This window comes from Lepisma saccharinum, chromosome 23 (genome assembly GCF_977018435.1).
Source record: "Lepisma saccharinum chromosome 23, izLepSacc3.1, whole genome shotgun sequence".
Lineage (NCBI taxonomy): Eukaryota > Metazoa > Arthropoda > Insecta > Zygentoma > Lepismatidae > Lepisma > Lepisma saccharinum.
Genome location: NC_139251.1, coordinates 65,283,604 through 65,307,007, shown reverse-complemented (window position 1 = coordinate 65,307,007; position 23,404 = coordinate 65,283,604). Strand labels below are relative to the sequence as shown.

Here is a 23,404-nt window from a genome sequence, read left to right as displayed (position 1 = left end):
TATCAATGAGAATATGATCTATCTGATTATGAGTTTTACCATCTGGAGAAGACCAGGTATATTTATGGATATCTTTATGTTTAAAAGTGGTACTTTTCACAATTAAATTCTTTGAGGTTGCAAAAGTAATCAATCTTATACCATTATCATTACTTAATTCATGAAGACTTTCTTTACCAATCGTGGGTTTAAATGTCTCTTCTTTCCCAATCTGTGCATTACAGTCACCTAACAGAATTTTCATATCATACTGAGAAAATTTATCAAAGACCTGTTCTAACTCTGTATAAAAATCATCTTTAGTATTATCATCTTTATCTTCCGTTGGTGCATGTACGTTTATTAAAATAATTTTACACCACCTACCCTGTAAAACTGCATATGATATCCTATCATTAATAAATTCTACTGTTTTAAGAGCAGAGATAATTCTATTATTTATGAAAAAGCCTGTTCCAAAATTATGATTTTCAGTACCACCATAGAAAAAAGTATAATTTTTAGTTTTACAATTCCCTTCTTCTGGCCACCTAACTTCCTGGACAGCTACTACATCTAATTTATACTTCACTATCTCATTAACTGTACACTGAAATGCCCCAGGCCGATAAAGGCTCAGGACATTCCAGGTGCCTAATTTAATATCCTTATTCCTAACGTAGATCTTATCCTTAGTCCAGGGACCTCCCAAAGTAGTCCCCACCCGGAGATCCGAACGGGGGACTATTTTACCTCCGGAATATTTTACCTTTGGAACATCCATGGCCTTATATTGCTGATTCTTGACATCTTTTTTTACAGTGCAGAGTTGTCAGCTCTACGCCTAACTCCCAATATGAATGGAGGTTACTAGACAGCACAACTACAACACAAGACACATACATACACACCACCGATACTACACAAGGCAAACAGAAACACATTAGACAGCATAACTACTACACAAGATAAACACAAACACACTAGGCAGCATAACTACGAGAGTCACTATTTATATTTTGAGCCTTGGCAACACTGATTGAAGTCAGGCGCGATTTGAAGTTTGCACGGAATCGTCTGGAATTATTGACCATAACGTACTTCAAATGTTTTGTCAATAGCTTCATTTGTGTTGTTTATGTTGCCTTGGAGTTTAACCTCTCTTTGCCTTAAGTAATTTATTTTTCATCGTTTGAAAATCCACAGAAAAAAGAAATAATAAATTTCTTATTAAGTTAAGAGGCAGTGTTTTATCTGTGCCACCCGTGACACAAAGTTGTTCAGTTGTAGCTGTAAATGTGGGAACACGTTCTGAAGGTACTTATGTTTTATCAACAGTGTTAAGTTTTATAATTCATGTCAAAGAAACTATTTAACTATCAGTAGTCCGTGTGACCCACCCATGACGATGGAATGACACTACGCCTACACTAAAATTTTCAAAAATCGAGCCCAAAGAATGGGACGAGGTCTTGGTACGCCTTCGATGAGTCCAAAATGCCTCTGATCATACTTTCCTTGCTCTTGGTATCAACGCAGATCATCAGGACAAGACTTAACCCACTCAAAACTGTTTTTCAAATCCGTTCACCACATCTGAAGTTAAGCGAGAAAACCATATTAAAACATGGTAGACATAGACTACTACATTTTGAAATCCCAAAGACCAGTGACAAGTCACTCCCTATATACTTGGTGACTCGAAAGATGTCCTCTTCTAAAATCCATCTGAATTCGACGCTTCACTTCGACCGTTCAGCACAGTTTATTTAGACGTATGGTTTGCGCCTGTTGGGGAATAGAACCAGGAGGAATGAAAGGAAGAAAATGATTTCGATAAATTCTGTCAAGTTGGTACTAGAACCGCCAAGTATACGTAAGCCTGCCGAGAGAGTTTCTCATCTCTTTAACCAATGAGTTTTTCCCTACAATATTGAAATGGAAATTTTATGAGAATATCGAAACGTAACATCTCATTCTGATGGAAAAGAATGAATTTCTGGATTCAGCGAGTGATGTCAGAAATTAAGCAAGATAAAATGTATTATTACGTTGGAAAGGCAAAATAGTTTAAGTGCACGATTTTTTGTTGTTCTTTATACCAAAAAGTCGAATGAGAGCATTTCCTGTTACTTCCCTGAGAAGGTACAACAAAACTATTAGTCATATTCGATTCCTTTCAGTGGCTTTAAGTCTTCATATTTGGTAGAGTAGATTTAATAGATGTAGGACTATTTTTTCTTTGTGACAAAAACGTATCGCGTCATTTGACAAGGTAATTTTGAGGACGGAGTTGCTGTTTCCGCATTGAGTATTGAATAATACGGTGAGCAAGGGAGCATTAGTTGCTAACATTAAACAAAAAGGGGGAGAGGAGGGGCAAATTCCTTTCTCGCCGAGAAATCTACACGTACGGCTTCAGTGGACTGAAAATTTCATCTTAAATAGCAGTTCTTGGCTTGCTCAGTATCATACTAGCAATGTTCGTAATTACAGCCACGATAAAGCATAAAAATAATAGAAAAACATTTTCCGACGTCCAGTATTCCGTGCCCTTAAATTCTTCTGCACTGCGTCGTTTCCCGGTTTCGAATTATACAGAAATAGACTGTACTAATTTGACAATGTTGTTTAATATAAATGTATATTGTCATCATAAATATAAATGTAGAACTCCTTCAAATAGCTCGTCGTCGCCTTTCTGTTCATAAAGTGGATTTAAAACATCAACTCAATCAATAATTTAAGTAGCTATGAAAAATATGTAAAATTTAATTAATATGAAATTCGAGAACATTTCGCTTTTCCCGTCGGGACAGAGGCGTCGCAAAGATTTTTGGTGAAGAAAAATATCGCAAAATATAGGATCGGTCGCTTAAAAATAGGTAGAACACCCCTTGTCAAGTTCCGGAACACGCTACTGAGTGGGAGGGCTTCCCCTATGGCACTATCTTCAAGAAGTTCCGGATTCGATACCCGGAGGAAGCACATAGTGGTTCAAATCCTACTTTAAACTGTAGATCCAGTCCCGATTAGTCTTTCTGTTCATAAAGCAGGCTTTAAAACTCAAACTCAAGCCACTGAGAAGGGACTTTCTTTGAATGAGTTGTCAACATTGAATGATACACATGCGTACGACTGCACTGGGCGTCGCAATAAGCGTCTTTGGTTTTAACTCCCGAGAATCGTTAAAAGAAAGTGGATACACCTAAAATGAAACATGTTATTCTTAGCACATTTCCATTGTGTCTCATTTGTCTGAAGAAAACCTCGTTTCACACTCAAAATTAAACTTTTGGAGTAGAATCGAAGATCGAAGGTTACATTTTTGCGAACAACCATGTCATTGTGTGGCCAATCGTTTTCCTCCTCTTCTCTACCAACAATAGACATTTTTTCTGCCTTATTGGTTCTTTTGTTCTTCACGGTGTTTCAATGAATCGATACAAGGTACGACTGTATCGCTTAACGTTTTCTCAGAGGGAACGGATCATAAACACGAAGTGAAAAAATTACGGTCTTAAGCAAATTCTCCTCTCAAGCAGTGCAGACAATGGCTAAGCACACGAACGGAATTTAAAGATATCCCTTACAATGCAGGCGATTTCAACGGCAGTTTTCCATGGCATTTTTGTCTGTTTTATTACTACACGAATTTATAATACATAACGGTGAGACTAAACTTGTGTCTCACATGAACAAAGTTTGAACTATTTACTGGAGAGAAGCAGACTACTTTTTTAAATAGGAACGTATTCAAGTTATTTATAATTTCTCATAAAAATATATATATTGACTTATATTACTTACTAGCTGATTGCCCGGCGTTGCCCGAGTATTCATTTATACCAATCTTCTATTAGACTTAGAGTTGAACGGCATTGGGAGTGTCACTATTCATCTTAGCGACCACGAAAACTATGGATTCCACACTAACATTGGTCGTTTTATATGCCACCCCCTTCCCACCCCCAACCACTAGGGGCGCAAGGGGTGTCTTTCCTCCACAGTATTTCTTTCCAGATTGTAAGTCATATGCGTACCAAGTTTGGTCATCGTGAACCAATTAGCTTAGCGACTCCGAAAACTATGGATTCGACACTAATGTAGGTCGTTTTCGATTATGTTTACATGTCACCCACTTCCCACCCCACCCTAGAGGTGCCAGAGCTGTCTTACCCCAACAGTATTTCTTTCCAGATAGCACGTGATACGTGTACCAAGTTTGGTGGAAATCCAGGCGTTCGAGAGTTATGCCGGAACAAACATACACACACACACACATACTCGTACATCCATATAGAAGATTACAAGGACAGCATTGTTCATAGATTATACCATACGATATGAAAATTTTAAGGACTGCCAATAAAGTACGGATCCAATACTAAATGGTAAAAGTCCCTATATTGATTATGTAACTTGGTGACTGGTACGTCTTCGAAAAATTAACTATCTAGTTAGAAATGTAATTTATAAAACCTGTTTGAAATTAGGATTGGCCAAAAAAATTCCAATTATGGATTCCTGGAAAAACCAGGAAAACGGGTAAATTATGGTATTATTACAATTCAGGCGAAATGGAAAACTTCAAGAATTCTAAACATTTCTAAAGTAAGGAAAATCTGGATATTGTTTAAGCTCCCCGGAGAGCAGTATCGTAACATCCCAGCTCGATATCGTGCCTAATCTTACACAAACGTGTCCAAACTTGCCCAGCATCTCCACCTCTTATCTGGCCCCTTTCGAGACCGTCATTGCAAGCGAGTGATACAGTTTAGGGGATGAGCTACTCCCCCATTGGATCGATCCCCCGTTCTTCAGGGTAGAACGCTACGGTAGGGAAATGAGAAAGTATCACAAATTGATTACACATGTAATTTTAATTGCGTGAGTATTAGGTTTCTAAATTTAATTTGATAAATATCAAATTTCAATTTTGTTCCGTTCTTTTCTAGTTAGGAAAAGATTTCGTAATTTGTTCCTCATTCTTTGAAACAAGTCTACTCTTCACCAAAACCTGTTCGTAATCACATTGCTTCCACATTCTTTGCGACCATAGCCGGGTAATGAAGGGTGTCCGATCTCACGGCGGTAACAGGAATGGACAAGGGGAATGCTTAAGAAGTCCGAACATTGGAACCGACATTGGAACTCATTTTGTCCATCCTTCGAGTAGTAATTTCATACAAATATCCAAACCCACGCACCCTTACACTTCCCTTTTCTTTTGAAAATCAGTTCGTTTTCCTTAGATGTAGCATTTGTACAGTTTTGTTTTTAGTACCATCAAGCCGTTATTGTATTACTAAGTTCTAAATGAAATGTTGTGTGGGTTAATTGTAACAGTATTGAGATAATGAATAATAAATAAATAAAAGACGCAGCTGTTATTTTAATGTGTAATTTGTATAGGAATGAGACTGTAAAACAAGGTACACTCTCTACCCTGTACAAATTATATCATTCAACTGAGAACGCTGAATCGTTAAAAGTCAGCTTAGAAATAAAAAAAAAATCGAAAATGATGTAAGGGCGACCAAATTCTGAGTGAGTGTAAGAAGGTAAGGATACCCGCATTGTTGGACTTTCTAGACGAGCAACCCAAACTAAAATTCTGGGATCTCCTCAAAACATTGATACTTTGAGCCTTTTTATCTATAACAACTAGTATTATCACTCTTACAGTGATTTATAAATTCGTATACATCATTAATGTTACATACTATTCATTTATTTTTACCTTGTTTGTTGTAAATGGTATTTTATTTGAAACGACCGAAAATTTTAAGTAAGTTGCAGACTCAAAACAAATTACGGATTCACATTTCTAACTCTCAAAACTGCAAATACTTTTGTTTGCACAAGGAGAATACGGACCCACCTAGTTATCAGAATAAGGAAAGACCTCGCCATCTAAGTACTGACGAACGTTCTATGGATTAACGAGATTTCTACTGCACCTATCTACTGCCTAGACAAGCCACAGTCGGGTTTGGAGGAAAGTCGGTCAAACATTTTCTGGGTGGGTTAACAACTTTCAATATTTCACTAAGAGAAGAAGTAAGAAGAGAGATTACGTGATCCTTCAGAAGGTAGCCTTCACTTTCGCTTGAAATAACGTTTATTTTTTCACATTAGTCGTGTTGTCGTTGTTTTCTCCATTCCTTCTATTCCACCCAGAAACTCAGAAAAACACATTAACAAACTACGTAAAAGCTGAGTGCCTTACATTTGCTTTCTCCTAAGATATTCGTTGTCCCCCGTGGCGGAGTGGTTAACACATTTCGCTACGACGCCAGGGGTCCCAGGTTCGAATCCTGGCCTGGTCATGGATGTTTGTGAGTGCCCATTCATCAGTTTCATCACATCATCACTCATCCCCTTCTTCGCAAAATAGCCAAAAGTGGCACAAAAAGCGAAGTAAAATAAAGCAAATCAATCAATCAATCCTAAGATATTTCTTATATATATTATGTTGATTTATACATATAAATTAATTGTTGTTCGTTTTATTTCAGTTCATTATACTAACGACTGACAGTGCGGCTTTGTACTATGATTACGCTCGTAAGTATATTTGTTGCATTGTTGTTTGTGAATAAAAGCAGCTGAGAATAGGCAACCATCTATTCCAAAGTAGAAATGGACCACAGTTTTAAAGAAAACTAGGAACCACTGTGAAATGTGTCTCACTGAAAATCGACTCTCGGAAGCCCAGTTACAACGTGGCTGTTTTACGATAACGCGATCTGGGAGGCCCTGCAAAGTGTAGCAACATCTGAAAATGAGATGTATAATTACTGTATATTCCAACTTTCACGGCTTATTAAATGATAACATAATATAAGGTACAGATCGACAAATACAAGCGATTATCGTAATTAGTGATTTACAACATGGATAGGCCTCTTAAGCTCGGAGTTGGTAATGTTTTGCATCCTGTTTCTACGCAACCCAAATAACAATATTTTGTTCCATCCAAATTATTGTCAAAGCCACAGTTATTGTTGAACAAAAAACGTTTATTCAATTTTATGAATGCAAACGTTTGGTTACTAAACATGTTATTAAATATATGGATAAGATTAACACGTAAGTGTGTATAGAGTTCTATCTCATTAATCAATAGTCGAGTTTGGATAAAATTTGAAAGATAGAACTTCCTTGTTACTGCTACAAGTAATAAGTGTTTTTCAACGTAACGCCAATAACGATGAACTCAATAATAAAAGCAAGAACAACACCAAACAAACAAAACGTAATAACCAGAAAATTATCGAGGCGTAGTAGATGACAGCAATGGCAGGTTGAAGTTCTGACATGGTACGTGCATTTGACACTCACTTGTTCACCCTCGCTTTCTCCCTTTAGTTATACTGTTGCAACTGAACGTTATTTCCTTACTCAAAGAAGGATTTGACTGACCGGTTTCACCGTTCTTGCCTATGACATACATGATGCCGTGTGCGGAATCCTCTGTTTTGTAATTGAGATTTTTTTTTTATTTGATTTCACGTCATTTGATTATATGTTGCATGAAATGAACATTTATTGCTAAACTAGCACCTTTAATATTTCAATCCATAGATTAGTTACATTGCAACTGTCATTTCTTTACAGATTACGATGACCCATATGCTTCGTCAAATGCACTAGCTGCAGCATCAGGTGAGAATTTACATGTCAACCACTAATGAAATACGCTTAAGTTCTATGTTTTACTTGTCGAAAATTACCAGGAAATAAACATAATGCATAATTTAAAGTATTAACAATATAGAGTTATACAGTTACTTTTTTTTGAAAGAAGACCCCTAACTCAGTCACAGGTTATTGCTTCATATTTTGGAAAATATAAACGGTATAAATATCTTTAAAAGCATTCTAAAAACACAGCCGTGAAAGAACTTATTCTAAAATAATTGTGTGTTACAGTAGCATGATCCAAAATTCCCGAAAGGTCCCCCCCCAAGTTAGTTGCCAAAGGACCCCACACGAAGTTTACGACCCGAGCGAAATTTTCGGGCCGTACACTACACATGTTTATTTTCTCCCATAAGGATTGTTCGCCTAGAATGTAGGCATCCCAACCAAACATGCTTCAGGGCCCTTAAAGAATCTTACTACTTTATTTTTCTAAAATTAGATCAAAAGTACGCAGAAAGTCATGAAAGAGTCACAGAATACATATTCATTCCAGAAATATTTGATTGTAAACGACGATGTAGCATCGTAAACAAGATTGTCACAGAAAATGACCAAAAAACCAACGCTCGAAAGCTGCTGTTGCGGCCTGCCATGTGCTTCTATCTGTATCAGAAGGCCAGCATCATCTTCTTACGGTGGCAGAGAGAGCACCACTTGTCGGAAGTGCAGAAAACAGAAGTCATTGAGTGCACCTTTTTTCCGCAATTTTCCGGAGACGGACTTCAGTGTCAGTGTGTTACTGTGATCCTTTCAGTGCAGATCTTCATGTTCGCGTGACCCGTGTCCTTGTGTCCGTATGAAGTGAACATGCAACGATGTATGTAAATGCCGTTGACTATACAAGGAGTGGTTGTTATAGCTTGGAAGATTCCGAGAAACGCTACGAATACTGATGTTCTTCTTGAGGTGCTGTACGATGAATCTGAGAGATTTGGCGCTTTCCACGTCGGATAATTTGACAGTGTATTGACAGAGCGCTGGCCTACCTATTGTACTGTTCCTATTTCGAACTGTCGGCTGGAAAACAAAGCATCAGCAATCAGTTAAATTCTCTTCGGCTGACATCGGGCATTTTCGAGTCGCAAGGCACAGAAAATTCCTGGCGGGACGAAACAAATGAGTGTTGGATACACACCATCTTGCCAATCGTACTGTAGAACTGGGTACGGAGAGAGTTGATCACAAATCTGCAACCTTTGTGCCGGAGCACTGCACAACTACACCATGAAGCGGTGCAAAAGTGTACCCATATATGCTAGCTTGTAGCCAGCCGAAGACATGAACTCAAAGTATCTCAGGACTTGCGGGGTGTAGTATGGAAAGGTCAAAAGTCAACTAGTAAAATTTATTTATATACACGCATGTAAATAACCAGTTTAGCACATACGCACTTAGTTCCTCTCTCAGTGTTACTGGAGAGTGTTAGTAACCTTATCTAATTTAGGGGGAACTAACAAGTGCAGGTAACCAATAGGAACCTTGGTAGTCGTCACGTGCCACGCCGTCTGAGGACAACATGCGAAAGCGTCCAATCAATTGCGAGGGATGGGCCAAGGGACCGCGGTTTCACAAAGATGTTGGTATGAAAGGACGCCGCAAAGTCAATCCAGCTACTGCAAGAGAACGGTTCTGTCCCTTGGTATGTCCAGTCAGTAGTAAGAGACGGCAAGGTCTGTGAGCACCCAGGAGACTTGGCCTTGAGCCGCCACGACGTAAGGGTAGTACAAAAGGTAAAAAAGGTAAAGTGTTCCCCTGTGCATAGCACCACGCCATGAAGGCGTATAGGGGGTGTGGGGGTAACGCCCCACACTTTCTTGATCCGGTCGTGACTGGGGGTGATGTGATCAGCATCACGCCCCTGACCGCCTTTACCCCCCAGAGTTTCCCCCAGGTACCCATGTTATTCGACGCTGGGTGGGCGCCGGGGCCGCTTTCACCGTTAGAAAAGTTCCCGGATTTGAACCGGCCGGGGATCGAACCCGGGACCTTGAGCATGGTAGTCAGACGCGTTACCGACTGAGCCACCGCGGCCACTAGTACACCAAGCTCTTATGGGACAGACCAGGTAGGTACGTCTTATTCTCCTCCTTCCTTCCGGTTGCTTAGCTATTGGATTCCAGTAGGGGAAAACATCCAGACTAGATCTGGGAACCAGATCTTTCGCAGCCGGCATCTGGCAGTCGACTGAGCTCCGGGCCTTGCTGCATCGTTTATATACTCTTTGGTGGCAGCACTGAGGCGGGCGGAGAAGATCGGAACTAAGCCGATATAATAAAATATTTCTGATAATGTGGCGACCATGTAGGATCGTTAAGTGTGCCGACCACGCAGGGTCGCTAAATGTGGCGATCAAGCAGGGTCGTTACAAAGCATGGAAATTTAATATACCAAACACTTAAACAAGCTAATAAATCAACTGACAAAAGGAGACGTACGCTTGGCAACGTTGCAACGGGAGAGCGACGATACCCTTACGGTTCTTACTTTGCAACTGAGGTCGTTGGAACTCATCGAGCAACACACGCCCGAAGACGATTAGTGGACAGATGGATATGCAGCAAAAAGTAGGTCAGCCGTCAGTTGGGCCCTGAACAGTAGAAGGCAATCAAGGGTCTGTACCAAGCAGTGGCGAACTCTCTATTCGCAAGAGGAGTAGCGGAAGCTGCAAGACACCCACCCACTCCATTATATATCAAGTATGTGCGCATTATCTGTATTACAGTAGTATTATGACAATTTATCTTTCTTTTCACACAACGTTGACAAAGATATTCAATAACAGGTGACCACGCACCCCTAGACAGTGGTGGCGCGCGCTTCCCCTAGGTATATGGAGTGTCCGCCACTAGTACCACGAATGGCAAAACGTGCGTGAGCATGAGAAGAGGAGAACCAGGAAATAAGTGGAGCGAGAAGCGACGTTCTCGTCACATTTTCAATCGTGACGTAATGAAAATGATAGAAATAGAAAAAGAAAAAGTTTCTGGACATGCAAGGGAAGAAGGGAAGACCAGGATTCGTTACGAAGCCGAGCATAGGTACGCGTAACGTTAGGCGGCTAGTGCCGAACACAAAGCGAAGATGGAACAGGAACGTCGCCGAGGACGCCAGTGAAGATTTACTTGAACCGTGGAAACTGCGGGTTGTCACTGCGAGTCACTGCGTGCGGTATTGTCACGTTCCACGTACATCATTACTCTGTTGAATAAATATCTTGATAAAATCGATTTCGTAATGTGAATTGATAATGGTAATGGATTTTCAAAACAGATGTAAAGAGCTTCCAAAGAAAACCAATATTGTATTCGTAGGCTACCCAATACCAAGGAAAGGTTGTTTCGCAAGAATGATAAGAACGTTTTTCTGACAAATTATAAAAATCTGCAAATGAATAATTCTGTTTAGAACCTTTCTGCCTGCGCCGTACTAAAATTTTATCACGATCGGACCATTCATTTTTGTTTATAAAATTTCAAAGAGAGCAATCGTTTGCGAAACTAAACAAATGCACTTTTTTATTTCGCGACGATAAAAAAGAAGACATACTCGAAAAAAATGGTTAGTATAGGTTAACGCAAAATTGAATAAGCTAAATTTTGAAGTAACTCGATTCTTTGGAGGTCTACCGGTTAATTTTTAATTGGAGTCCAAACTCTAGTATCTATAATTTTTAATTCGACAGTAGATTCATTTTCCTCCTCAAATGGTAGCGAAACAGAGGAAAGGAAGAAAGTTAGCAGCAATGACGAGTACCGTCCTTTAAAATTTATGCAGGCCGTCTGTCTAGGAGATAAACCTTGGGCTGCACCGAAGAAACGCAAGATTTCGACCGACTTAGTCACTGTTTCTTCAATTAATATGTATTTATGTGACTCTTTTATGACCTTCTAGTTCAAGTTTAAAAACATATTGATCAGACCTTTTGAGGGTTTGTGGTGATACCCACATCTACACGTGTAATCCTTATGGGAAAAATAAAAAACGTGGAATACGTGTTTTTAGGTTCATTAGCACCCAACCGGGGGGTGACTTGCTTTACTCTCAACAACAAATGTATCATTTAATAAACGAGAACTTAATTTAGCTGCAAATAGACAATTTTCATAGAGAAAGCGTAATAATATTCCATAGTTTTATGAACAAGACAAATATATAAGAAGTAACATCAAAAAAAGAATGAAAACTTTCACACAACAGTCAAAAATTAACACCATCCTTTATTGGTTCACATATTTTAAATAATATTATCTTTCTTTAAGTTTCTCTTATTGTTGTTCATCCTGCCAATATTTCATGTTAGGTAAATGATGCAATGAAAATCCAAGTTGCGTCAAAAGAACGTCATACGTTTGTGCAGGAGAGATTATATTCACAGACTATTAACAGATACGAAAAATGTTAGCTCAAAGGCTTCTCTTAATACTGACTTCATCTGTTATTGTTAGGGGTGTGGAGGATCCAGAAAAGTCGGGATCGGGAAAAAAAATTCCCGTCCCGATCCCGACTTCAGGAAATGACTTCCCGACTTTTCGGGATCCCTAAGAGTCGGGAAATACCGAATGGTCATTTTAAAAAGTTGTTAATTCTCGACGTTCTCTGCATTGCAAGTCTCTGGGACTTATCGGAAGTTGTTTGTTTTTATTCCAGAAATGCAAAAACAATCACTTAAGTTGAAAGTGACGTGTAGAATTCGAGATTTTTAGAGCTTCGGTAAATTTCGAACATTTCCCGTCCCGAATGTCGGGATTAAAAACATTCCCGTTCCGATCCCGTCCCGACCAAAAAATTTCTGTCCCGCACACCCCTAGTTATTGTTGCCATATACCGCACACCTCTTCAATGACACATTACAGTTAATAAATTTAAACAATATTCAATTTATTTCAAAATCCAATAATCTAAAAATGTATTTTGTTTTTGTACCACAATTTCGTTTTAAATGCCCTGGTTGTTTACAAATGTAACACAAACTTTATTTTGGAAGAAATCACTTTTAGTGCCACTTCTGTTGTATCACTACAAGTACCTTGCATTTCTTTTCTTAGTTTGTAGTCATCTTGAAACTTGGAGAATTAAATTTTATACTTGCCTATACCTATACTAAGGGGTGCTGACAAGGTCGTAGCCTGACCCAGAAGGAATGCAGTGGGAATAATGACATTTCACAGTTACTCAACGTACTCTTCCTAACACGATGCTCGTAATTTTGCACAAAGCTTTAAAAATTTGAAGTTTGCTCCTCACACCAACGTTCCGCGGCAGTGAACATATGCAAAATGGCATCCCGTCAGATATTTCCTGAGTTGGGGTAGAAGAAAGTAAATTGACAGACCCAGATTTGAAAATATGCAGGATCATGTAGAAATTCAAAGCTAAATTTATGCAATCATAGTGAATTATGGCACGAAGGCGATCCCTTGAAATGTCCAGAGTCTGCCACACGTTTCGCTGATATGTGGCGGTCTGCGAGAATCGGGTCATGAATTTGAGCAATGATTTCCGGAACGGCCACTGTTTTATGTCTTCCTGCGAAGGGGGTGCCATCTGTCGAAAATTCACCACGTTTGAATTGTGTCACGTGGTGTGCCGTAGACTATAAGTTTACGTCTACACGCGTTGTCTACGCGTAATCTACACGAAGATTACAGTGGCTTATAGTTTACATAGTCTACTGTAGACAATGCAAACAACAGGGAAGAAAGAATTCCCAGTGATGTTCCAAAGAGAAAGTATTTATTTTCTTCAAACACGTCATAATTGTGCCTATAACCAACTTAAGACCATCCGACGTTATCCAAGTTATCACATTTCCAACAACGAGGGAGAAGGGGACTGGAAGAAAAACAAATGTCAGTCATATGTGAAAACTGGCTTTATTTTTTACACCGACAAAAATAATGGTAAAAAACGTAATTTTTCGCCTAGTTACTGCATAGAAAAGTGCACGTATCTTTAAAGCAGATCTTTCCACGCATGTGCGAAATGGTGGAACGACACTGAAGAAGTAAAACAAAGCTTGTCCATTCTACGGACATCGCAAAACGTGTCACGACAAATTTATTTTGCAATTCAATTAAATTGTATTTGAATGTAAAAATACATGAAATACTCCTTAAAACACTTTATTTCTAAATTGTGGCATGCTTCACGCTATTTTTTTACCTGCTGATGCTGGTTCCAACTGATAGCACGATGCACGATCAACGCCATGTTGGCTACATTGATTACGTCAATAACGTAGATTTCATAGTTTACATAATCTTCATTTTCTACACGTAGAATGTAGACAATCGTTGATTACGCGTAGACGCACATCACTCTGTGTCACCCACATGTTCACAGCTGCATTTGAAGGAGCGAAGTCCTACAGGGTGTTCGCCATTTCCCCATGGATCTCCTTCGGAGACACCATGGAGGAACAAATTTTTTTCACAGCTTGTGTTCGTAAATATTACTTGCTGGGCAGACATGATCACTTCATATAACTTAAAACAAGGAAAGCACATTAACGTTCTTACTCTTAAACATAGAAGGATATGAACTTTTAAGATATAATATGATCTTCCTTCAAATCGTTTTGGTACATGGTCGGGCCACGAACTTACCAGCATCACTGAATTTTTAATTTTCCAATAAATAACATTGATTAATAAGAGTTCCTTTCTATACAGGAGCCGGAAATGCACTTGCAAACGGAAATGCATATGCGGGAGGTCCAGGAGGAAATGCTCTTGCTGATAGCAATGCATATGCAGGAGGACTAGGAGGAAATGCACTTGCCAACAGCAACGCCTTAGCAGGAACTCTAAGAGGAAATGCGCTAGCCAACAGCAATGCATTTGCAGGAGGTCTCGGAGGAAATGCTGTTGCTGATAGTAATGCATACGCAGGAGGACTAGGGGGAAATGCAATCGCTAACAGCAATGCCTTAGCAGAAGGACAAGGAGGCAATGCTCTTGCCAGTGGAAACGCTTATGCAGGAGGACAAGGAGGTAATGCTCTTGCCAGTGGAAACGCTTACGCAGGAGGACAAAGAGGAAATGCACTTGCCAACAGTAATGCATTTGCAGGAGGTCTAGGAGGAAATGCACTAGCCAACAGTAATGCATTTGCAGGTGGTTTCGGAGGAAATGCTCTTGCTGATAGTAATGCATACGCAGGAGGACTAGGGGGAAATGCAATCGCCAACAGCAATGCCTTAGCAGAAGGACAAGGAGGCAATGCTCTTGCCAGTGGAAACGCTTATGCAGGAGGACAAGGAGGAAATGCACTTTCCAACAGTAATGCATTTGCAGGTGGTCTAGGAGGAAATGCTCTTGCTGATAGCAATGCATACGCAGGAGGACTAGGGGGAAATGCAATCGCCAACAGCAATGCCTTAGCAGATGGACAAGGAGGTAATGCTCTTGCCAGTGGAAACGCTTATGCAGGAGGACAAGGAGGAAATGCTCTTGCTGATAGTAATGCATACGCAGGAGGACTAGGGGGAAATGCAATCGCCAACAGCAATGCCTTAGCAGATGGGCAAGGAGGTAATGCTCTTGCCAGTGGAAACGCTTATGCAGGAGGACAAGGAGGAAATGCTCTTGCCAGTGGAAATGCATTTGCAGGAGGACAAAGAGGAAATGCAATTGCAAACAGTAATGCTATAGCAGAAGGTCAAGGAGGAAATGCACTAGCCAACAGCAATGCATTTGCTGGAGGTTACGGAGGAAATGCTCTTGCCAGTGGAAATGCATTTTCCGGAGGGCAAGGAGGAAGTGCAGCATCACAGGGAACTGCTCTAGCAGGGGCAGGGCAAGGAGGAATTACAGGTCAGGGAGGTACTCAAGCAGGAATAGGGCAAGGAGGAAGTGCAGTAGCACAGGGAAGTGCTCTAGCAGGGGCAGGGCAAGGAGGAAGTGCAGGTCAGGGAGGTACTCAAGCAGGAATAGGGCAAGGAGGAAGTGCAGTAGCACAGGGAAGTGCTCTAGCAGGGGCAGGGCAAGAAGGAAGTGCAGTAGCACAGGGAAGTGCTCTAGCAGGGGCAGGGCAAGGAGGAAGTGCAGTAGCACAGGGAAGTGCTCTAGCAGGGGCAGGGCAAGAAGGAAGTGCAGCATCACAGGGAAGTGCTCTAGCAGGGGCATGGCAAGGAGGAAGGCCAACAGTACAGGGAATGTCTCTAGAAGTCAAAGGGACAGGGCAAGGAGGAAGGCCAGGAGCACAGGGAAGTAATCAAGCAGGGGCATGGCAAGGAGGAAGGCCAACAGTACAGGGAATGTCTCTAGAAGTCAAAGGGACAGGGCAAGGAGGAAGGCCAGGAGCACAGGGAAGTAATCAAGCAGGAGCAGGGCAAGGAGGAAGTGCAGTAGCACAGGGTAGTTCTCTAGCAGCCACAGGGACAGGGCAAGGAAGAAGGCCAGCAGCACAGGGAAGTACTCAAGCAGGAGCCGGACAAGGAGGAAGTGCATCAGTGGTTGGTGGTGCTCCATCAGGTAAATCTAAGTTTTGTTCATGAATTTTGCAAGTACCAGATGTAGTATATTTTTTTGTTTATGAAATAGAAAAAAATGTTTTAAGTTTAAATATATCAATCGATAATTTGTTATGACAAGGCTATTCTTAAAATTTAAATCAATTCATAATTTTCAACTTTGTAGTGTTTGGTTTAAAAATTATTAAAAAATTATGAAATCGTGGAGAATTATCAAGAATATACTGTGATGGAATAAGAACCCATCTTCATATCTTGTAAACCTATGTTTTTCCTGTTTTTCAGAAAATTTTCCTACACAATTGACTGTTATTGTGAAGTCCATGAATAATAATTATAATGAATGTGCTTGACACACACACACACACAAAAGATCAATTTTACTAGAAGAACTGAAAAGTCAATGGATCTCAATGAAATACATAATTTACAAAATTATTCAAGGAAAACTCAAATTACTTTTCTCCATTTGCTCATTTTCAGTATCAAATTTATGATTTTAAAAATATACTTTCAATTAGCATCATGATTAAATTTCACATATTTATTCTGAACAAATATTGTTAATGAATTTAACATGAACTATTAATAGAAAATATATTTCATATTATAGGTATTAACTTAAATTTATGATTAAAATATCCAGAATTGATGTAGCTTAAAACAAATAACTCATCGTTTTCTGTTGCTTCAAAGAAATATATTAATATTATTTTAGATTTGGGTCAATCCATAGCAAAATAACTTTGTCCATATGGATGATCTTTTTCAATATTAAAGAAGAAAATTATGCGGAAAATGTTACTAAAGTTTAAAAAAGTTTTGTACGAAGTAGAAACGTATCTGAATAAAATACAGCTGTGTATCGGTGGTTTCTGTGGTATTTATCGAATTGATAAAGGATTGGTAAAGTTTTACACATTATATGTATTACAGACGATTTATGGGGTTAATTATGACATATTCATAAAAAAATATGTTTTTTAATTACGAGGTGTATTGGCAACATTTATCGAGTCAGAGGGATATGTTATTTAATCAATGCCCAGATGAAATACAATAGTTGACATTTAATGTACAAAAAGATAAGTAGTAAAAATGATCTATGTTATCTTGTGAAAAGTCAGTTATCCGATTTACTTTTTCCAAGAACCCTAACATTTTTAGCTAATCCCAAAATCGTTACTTAGGAAAATCACTAAACATTGAGCAATTGGAGTAGTTGCAGCTTGGAGCAGTTGTAGCTTTCCACTGCGATACTCTGATTGTATGTCTTAAACTGTTCAGACAAACCTCTGCATTACTATGCCATTCGGATGATGTAATTAATACATGAAATAATTCTAATTGCATGATAGTTTCTTGAAACGTAAGTGTTTATTTGCAATTAGCAACATATATTTGCATGTTTTTGGTTAACTTCCGCCAGAGATATTGAGGCTCACATTTTGAAAAGAAAACGAAAAACAAGCATTTTCAAAAATTTTAACTAAAAGAGAAAGAAAGTACGGAACTGAAAATGTTATGCTAAAACTTAGGATGTATAAGTTTCCTGTAAAAAATATAGATATTTTATTTCATTTCTTTCCTGTTAAAAGAAAATCGTAAACTTAAATGTTTTATTCAAAATTGAATATCAGATATGGCCCTACATTTTAGCCATTTACATTAGTAAAGTAAAAAAGTATAATGCTTCCCTGTGCTTTTCACAATGCCATGAAGGCATATAAGGGGTGTGAAGTTAGGGTGTGGTGTTGAACACGGCCGAAGCTGGGGTGATGTGATCAGCACCATGCTCCTGGCCGCCTTTACCCCCGTTTTTCCTCCAGCTACCCACTTTATATGACGCTGGGAGGGCGCCAGAGCCAATTGACAGGTGAAAAATCCTGGTCTCCCCTGTAGGGGATAGAACTCGGGTATCTTGGTAGCATAAAATGTAGCTTGAAATGTACTGATAATAATGTTTTTAATCCAGCTTTCTATCATTTGTCTTAGATGAGTTATCATAATTATCGCAACTGTCTGCAAAGAACAAAATGTCGGAAGTCATGAAACAAATATGGCCGTCATTTTTTAACAAAGCCAAGTTTCAGAAAAATTGCCTGTTTTGAATTGTCCTTGCATAGGGAATATAACAATAAAAATGTGAAAACCTTTAAAAATGGTCAAGCAACCTGTGCTGGATCATTTGGTATTTAACAAAAATGTTGTTCTTAAACACAAGGGAAACTCAATTTAATGTGGTATGTTCGAGTATACACACACAATGACCGTGAAATTGTTCAGTTTATTAAGAATGATAATATGCACTATTAACGATTAGTTCATACACTCTAAATCTATTAAACAAGACAGCTTACATGCCTGTTAAAAATACATATGAAATAGAAATAAAAATTATAATCTATGTTATGACATTTCATTATTCATAGTTCGTCTTGATGTACGTATTCTTCTATAGTCAGAAATTTCTCTTGAATTGTAGGGAATGATATGTTCCACATTGAATGCATTTCATGTCACCTATGATTGTTGAAGGGAATTTGTCTCCTCACTACGTACAGCAATTTCGTTTTGATTTCAAAGTATGTGTGTATATATTATATAATAAGAAGTAAGCACAACCGTTGGGCCAACTGCAGTTTTTAGATGGGAAAGGTTGGGTTTACGTTGGTTGGCAAATTGAATTTGGTCTTACATTGGGCCAACGCTTGCCCAACTATGAGAAAGTGAGTCAAAATCAGTTTTAAAAACTCAAGAGTTTGCTTTATACAGAATCTTTTGCATAAAAAAATTCCCGAAAATTTATTCGAGAAACTAAAAACCAGAAGGGAAATACACAATTACAAAACGAGAGGAACAGCGAAACTTGAACTCTTCAAACACTCGCTGGAAATTTTCAAATCGTCTTTTACACTTTCAGCGGCAAAAACATGGAATGAACTTCCGCCTTCCATTACCTCCCTCCCCAGTCCTAACAAATTTAAGAATAAACTAACGAATTTTCTGTTAGATAAGCAATATCTCTGTTCAAGCTCCCACGAGTAACACTACACAATACAGTTTAGATTACATACGAGCCTCGCCAATCCAATATGACAAATCTACAACTATATTGTAATATTTACGTATGCGTTGTTCTATCGTACCTCACAAAAATAGCATAATCATGTACATCAATCTCAACATCCGTGCGTGAATGTCCTGCTCAGAAATGTTTAGTAAGTGTGTTTTAATGTGTGTGTGTGTGCGTGTGCGTGAATGTGTTTTTTTTCTCTCTTTCTTTTTTACGTGTTGTCTTGATTTTTTTTAAAATCTCGTCTTTGTTCTTTCCTTGTAACCATTTTATTTTTTATTATTTTTTTATTTTATTGTATTTTCTTCTCTTTTTTATGATTTTGTTTATGTACACTAGGTAAATATCAAACGGGGTTAGGTGGGAGAACAGCCACAGGCTGAACCTCGCCCTTTAATAAAGAAAATTTGAATTGAATTGAATTGAAGAGTATGCTGTAAATTCTAGAATGTAAAATAAGTGGCGTATTTCAGTCACAACACACAATAGAAGTATAAGATTTTGTTAATGAAAGTAGAAGTTATTCTTAACTTGCAGTCACCGACGAGTCCTTTGTCAGCCGCTATGGATCTGTGCTGGGAATTGCTTATTGTTTTGTCTCTTTAGCTGTAGAAGAACAAGGATATTCTTACAGGTATTCTTGTGAAGGTTGTTCAAGACCTATGTATGTAAAAAATATTATGTGTAGACTAAATTCCATGACAGGTGGAAAACTAAGTAAACTGTAGAAAGTTTTTTTGTGAACTTGAAGGAACGTTGAAAACAATGATACCATGTGAATGAGAAACAAGTGTTGCGTATTTTCTTTATTTTACATAAATAATTTGCACTGGAGTTTATATTTGGCCTCACAGTAAATTATATATATATATGAGAACACAAACCTATCTACACTTTAGTTTTCAGTAGATTGGCCCAACGTAAAACTACACGTTGGCCCAATGTAAAAACCACGTGTTAGCCCAATGTAAAAAGCACGCGTTGCGCCAACTTTAGAACCACGGCAAGAATAACCATTGCCCAAAGGTATGTTCTTACGTTTGGCAGACCATTTTCAGTACGGTTGGTCCTACGTTACTTTTGGTTACTTGGGATACTCTTTGTACTCGTGGGAATATATTTCAGTGCCGCGCCTCTACAAGTAATTCATCATCAGTCAAGAAATTTCGATGATTCAAGAAACGTATCTTCATTCATTTAAAAGATACATTTTGTACTTGATATGACAAAGAAAGGAAAGAAAGTTATTGAAACTGGCTTTCTGACCTAACAATCTAATTTTATCTTTCCTCATTATTTTTTCTAGGATCCATTGCAGTGGCGAAAGCTATAGCGCATGCTCTTGCTTCATCCAAAGTAGCAGGTAATATTAGTAGAAAACACTATAAAATCTATCTCAGAGAAATTGTCACTGAAGAACTTTCACATAAATATTATAACTTGTGAATCGGTTTCAACTTGATATTGTTTCTTTTCAGGGGCAATGCCCATTAACTTGATTTGAATAGAATTTATATTACTATGCTGTCTGGCATTTGGAAAACTTATATTCATAGAGGAATTTAGGTGGCTCCTTGTGAGGCAGGACTTGCTCAGTCGAAAGGAGAAGTTAAGGATATCATAAATGTGAAAAAATGAAAGCTCAAAAAGTCAAAGGAATTTGATGATAAAAAATAAGCCATGGCCTCATGATATTAAATACCTGGACAAGCAACTGATCAAATCAACTAAATGTCTGTTAATAGACCTATCAAACTTGTACAAATTTAGGTACATTTTTCTGCCAACCTTTTTATGAACTTATGGATTTATACAGACAAACAGATATTTGAAGCAACAACTTTATTTTTGAGCCTGCCACTTTTCATTTAAAAATTTAATCATACTGATGCATCAAAGTCTGAAATTGGGTTATTATATATAGTCAAATGCCATATTGTTCTTTCCAGTCATGGAGGGTGGCAGAAAAGTTTAGTTAAATCAAGCAAATCAACAAAATCAAATCTTCCAGCGAATGGAAGATCAATACTTACGAAGAGATTAGTGGGAGTAAAACATTTTTCATAAATATTTTAAGTACATAATTTTTTTCAAATGAATATATTATCTCTTCTCTGGCTGAAATGGAAGTATGTTCTAAGTGTTACTTTACTCAAATTTAAATATTTTCTAAAATAATAAACATGATATTGTGGCTTGTCATGGTCATGACCTCATGTACTAACTCAGCAGAAAGTCTCGCAGGAGCAATATAATAATATGATAAGACACATTAAATACTATTGCAGCATTAAGCTTTTTAGGTGCCCAAAAATTATAGTTGTTAAGAGCATGCGGAACAGTTTCCGCCAGCTCGTCCCTCCGAGTCAGTGTTGCCAACTTAGTTTTTGGGGGTCAGACATCGCTTGGCTGTGAACCGGGGCGCCCGCTAAAACCTAAATCTAAAATTACCCTAGGAGGCACTTTATCCAGTCTTCGTAAATCTAGCTCCTTGAAAGTCTGTTTTAACTCAATTTATTGTGAAATTTAGCTCTTTTTTGCACATCAGGTTTGGCAACAGTGCCAGGATGGCTGTAGGAGGCAAGGAGTACATTGCGCTTATATATATCAAACTTCCGATTGCATAGCAAAAGATATCAACAGAGAGAATGCAATTTGATGAAACTTTTGACCGGCGGAAAAGTCGAATCTTCCATTTGATTTGCAACTTGAAGTTGAAGTTGTTGAGTTTTCTACATAAGGAATACATGGGATTTTGAAAATTCTCACTCATCATATTCTTGAAGTGTCGCGTCCAGCTTAATAATCAACATTAAAAAACGCTCACATACACCCAGATTATTTTTTTAGTATCACTGCCCATTCCGACCATATTGAAATAAATGCACACTTGCGCGTAACTGTAACTCCTCAACTTAATTTATGAAGATATCCGATGAACTTCAGACTAGAAAGTCATATATTTAAAAAGGAAAATGAAAATTATGGGGAAAAAGTTGCCAGGAGTAGGTAATTTTCACTTTTTTCACCATAATTTTCATTTTCTTTTTTTTCCTGTTTCCAGTATTTCCATGTCATAGACCATCACTAAACACACCTTTTGTTGCCTTCAAACATCAACAGTGTTGCCACTGTACCTCATATTTTTTTTAAAACACCCATTTGGACCGGTACGCCTTTACGAGGCATTTCAGGATTGGCTATACACGAAAACGATCGGTTTTCTTCTCTGAACTATAGATGGCGAAATAGTCCACCTACCCAAGGTGGAAATTGACGTCCAAATTTCCGTACGAATGTTTGACATGCAATTTTCCATGCTTTGTGGAAAAATAAATTTACACTTTCACTTACATTTGGCAACACTGCATGAACAACACTTCACCCCGTTTGTTGTTTCTATGTTTAAAAATATCTACTTGGACAGGGCTAACATTTGGTGTATGACTTATGTATGTACAGGTTTCGGTTACAAAGTAACGCCACTCTTAATTCCCAGTTGCGCCGTTCGTGGGACACCCTGTATAACAAAGCCAAAAATGATTTTATTATTTATTTAGTTGAAGACAATGAATTATCACCAGATGGTCAATAGTCAATGTCCTCATTACAATCATCTAAATGGAACTGGAATCATCTCTAGAATTAAGCAGTGAAGTGTCAAAATTAAACAATTTCCTCCTAGGATTGAGAAACACGTCATCTTAGAAAATGGCTTGTCATGTTCTTCACAAGAACGAGAGGGAAAATACTTGGGCAACAACATGACAGTCTGCATGGTGCTGCTATCTCCTTGAAATTTATGGAAATTATGACTGAAATAGTTGTATATGGTAGCAACATACCATTTGTGCAAAAAAAAAAAAAAAAAAAAAACTTCTGCAAAGTGTGGCTTGTCATGTGTTTGCACCAATACCTTCAATTTATCTGATAGAAAAGCAATGTATTTGCTTAAGAGAATTAAGTAGCAAATACATTTAAGGTACATTTTTCACCTCACTAGACACAGCCAAGCTAAACTGTACTTTTATTTACTATTCATTGTGAAACTTTAGGATTCGTAACATAGTGATGAAAGTATTTTCCACTAATCGACATTGTCGTTTCAATTACTAAAATATTGATTAGAATCGAGAGTATTAGTATTATGAATGAAGTTTGGTAGA

General features: G+C 38.2%; 1 protein-coding gene across 3 annotated transcripts in view; it reads left to right on the top strand.

The window, feature by feature from the left end:
• The window catches only part of LOC146005298 (uncharacterized), a 76,444-nt gene that overhangs the window by 5,176 nt on the left and 47,864 nt on the right, over nt 1–23,404 (top strand). The window contains exons 2-6 of one of the 3 annotated variants that reach the window (XM_083144427.1): nt 6,501–6,549; nt 7,603–7,650; nt 14,361–15,596; nt 15,642–16,163; nt 20,545–20,601. In XM_083144427.1, the coding sequence (XP_083000553.1) occupies nt 6,501–6,549; nt 7,603–7,650; nt 14,361–15,596; nt 15,642–16,163; nt 20,545–20,601 (1,912 nt within the window). Of the gene's footprint in view, nt 1–6,500; nt 6,550–7,602; nt 7,651–14,360; nt 16,164–20,544; nt 20,602–23,404 lie in introns of all 3 variants that reach the window. The other 2 variants (XM_083144428.1, XM_083144426.1) reach the window with 2 other exon arrangements.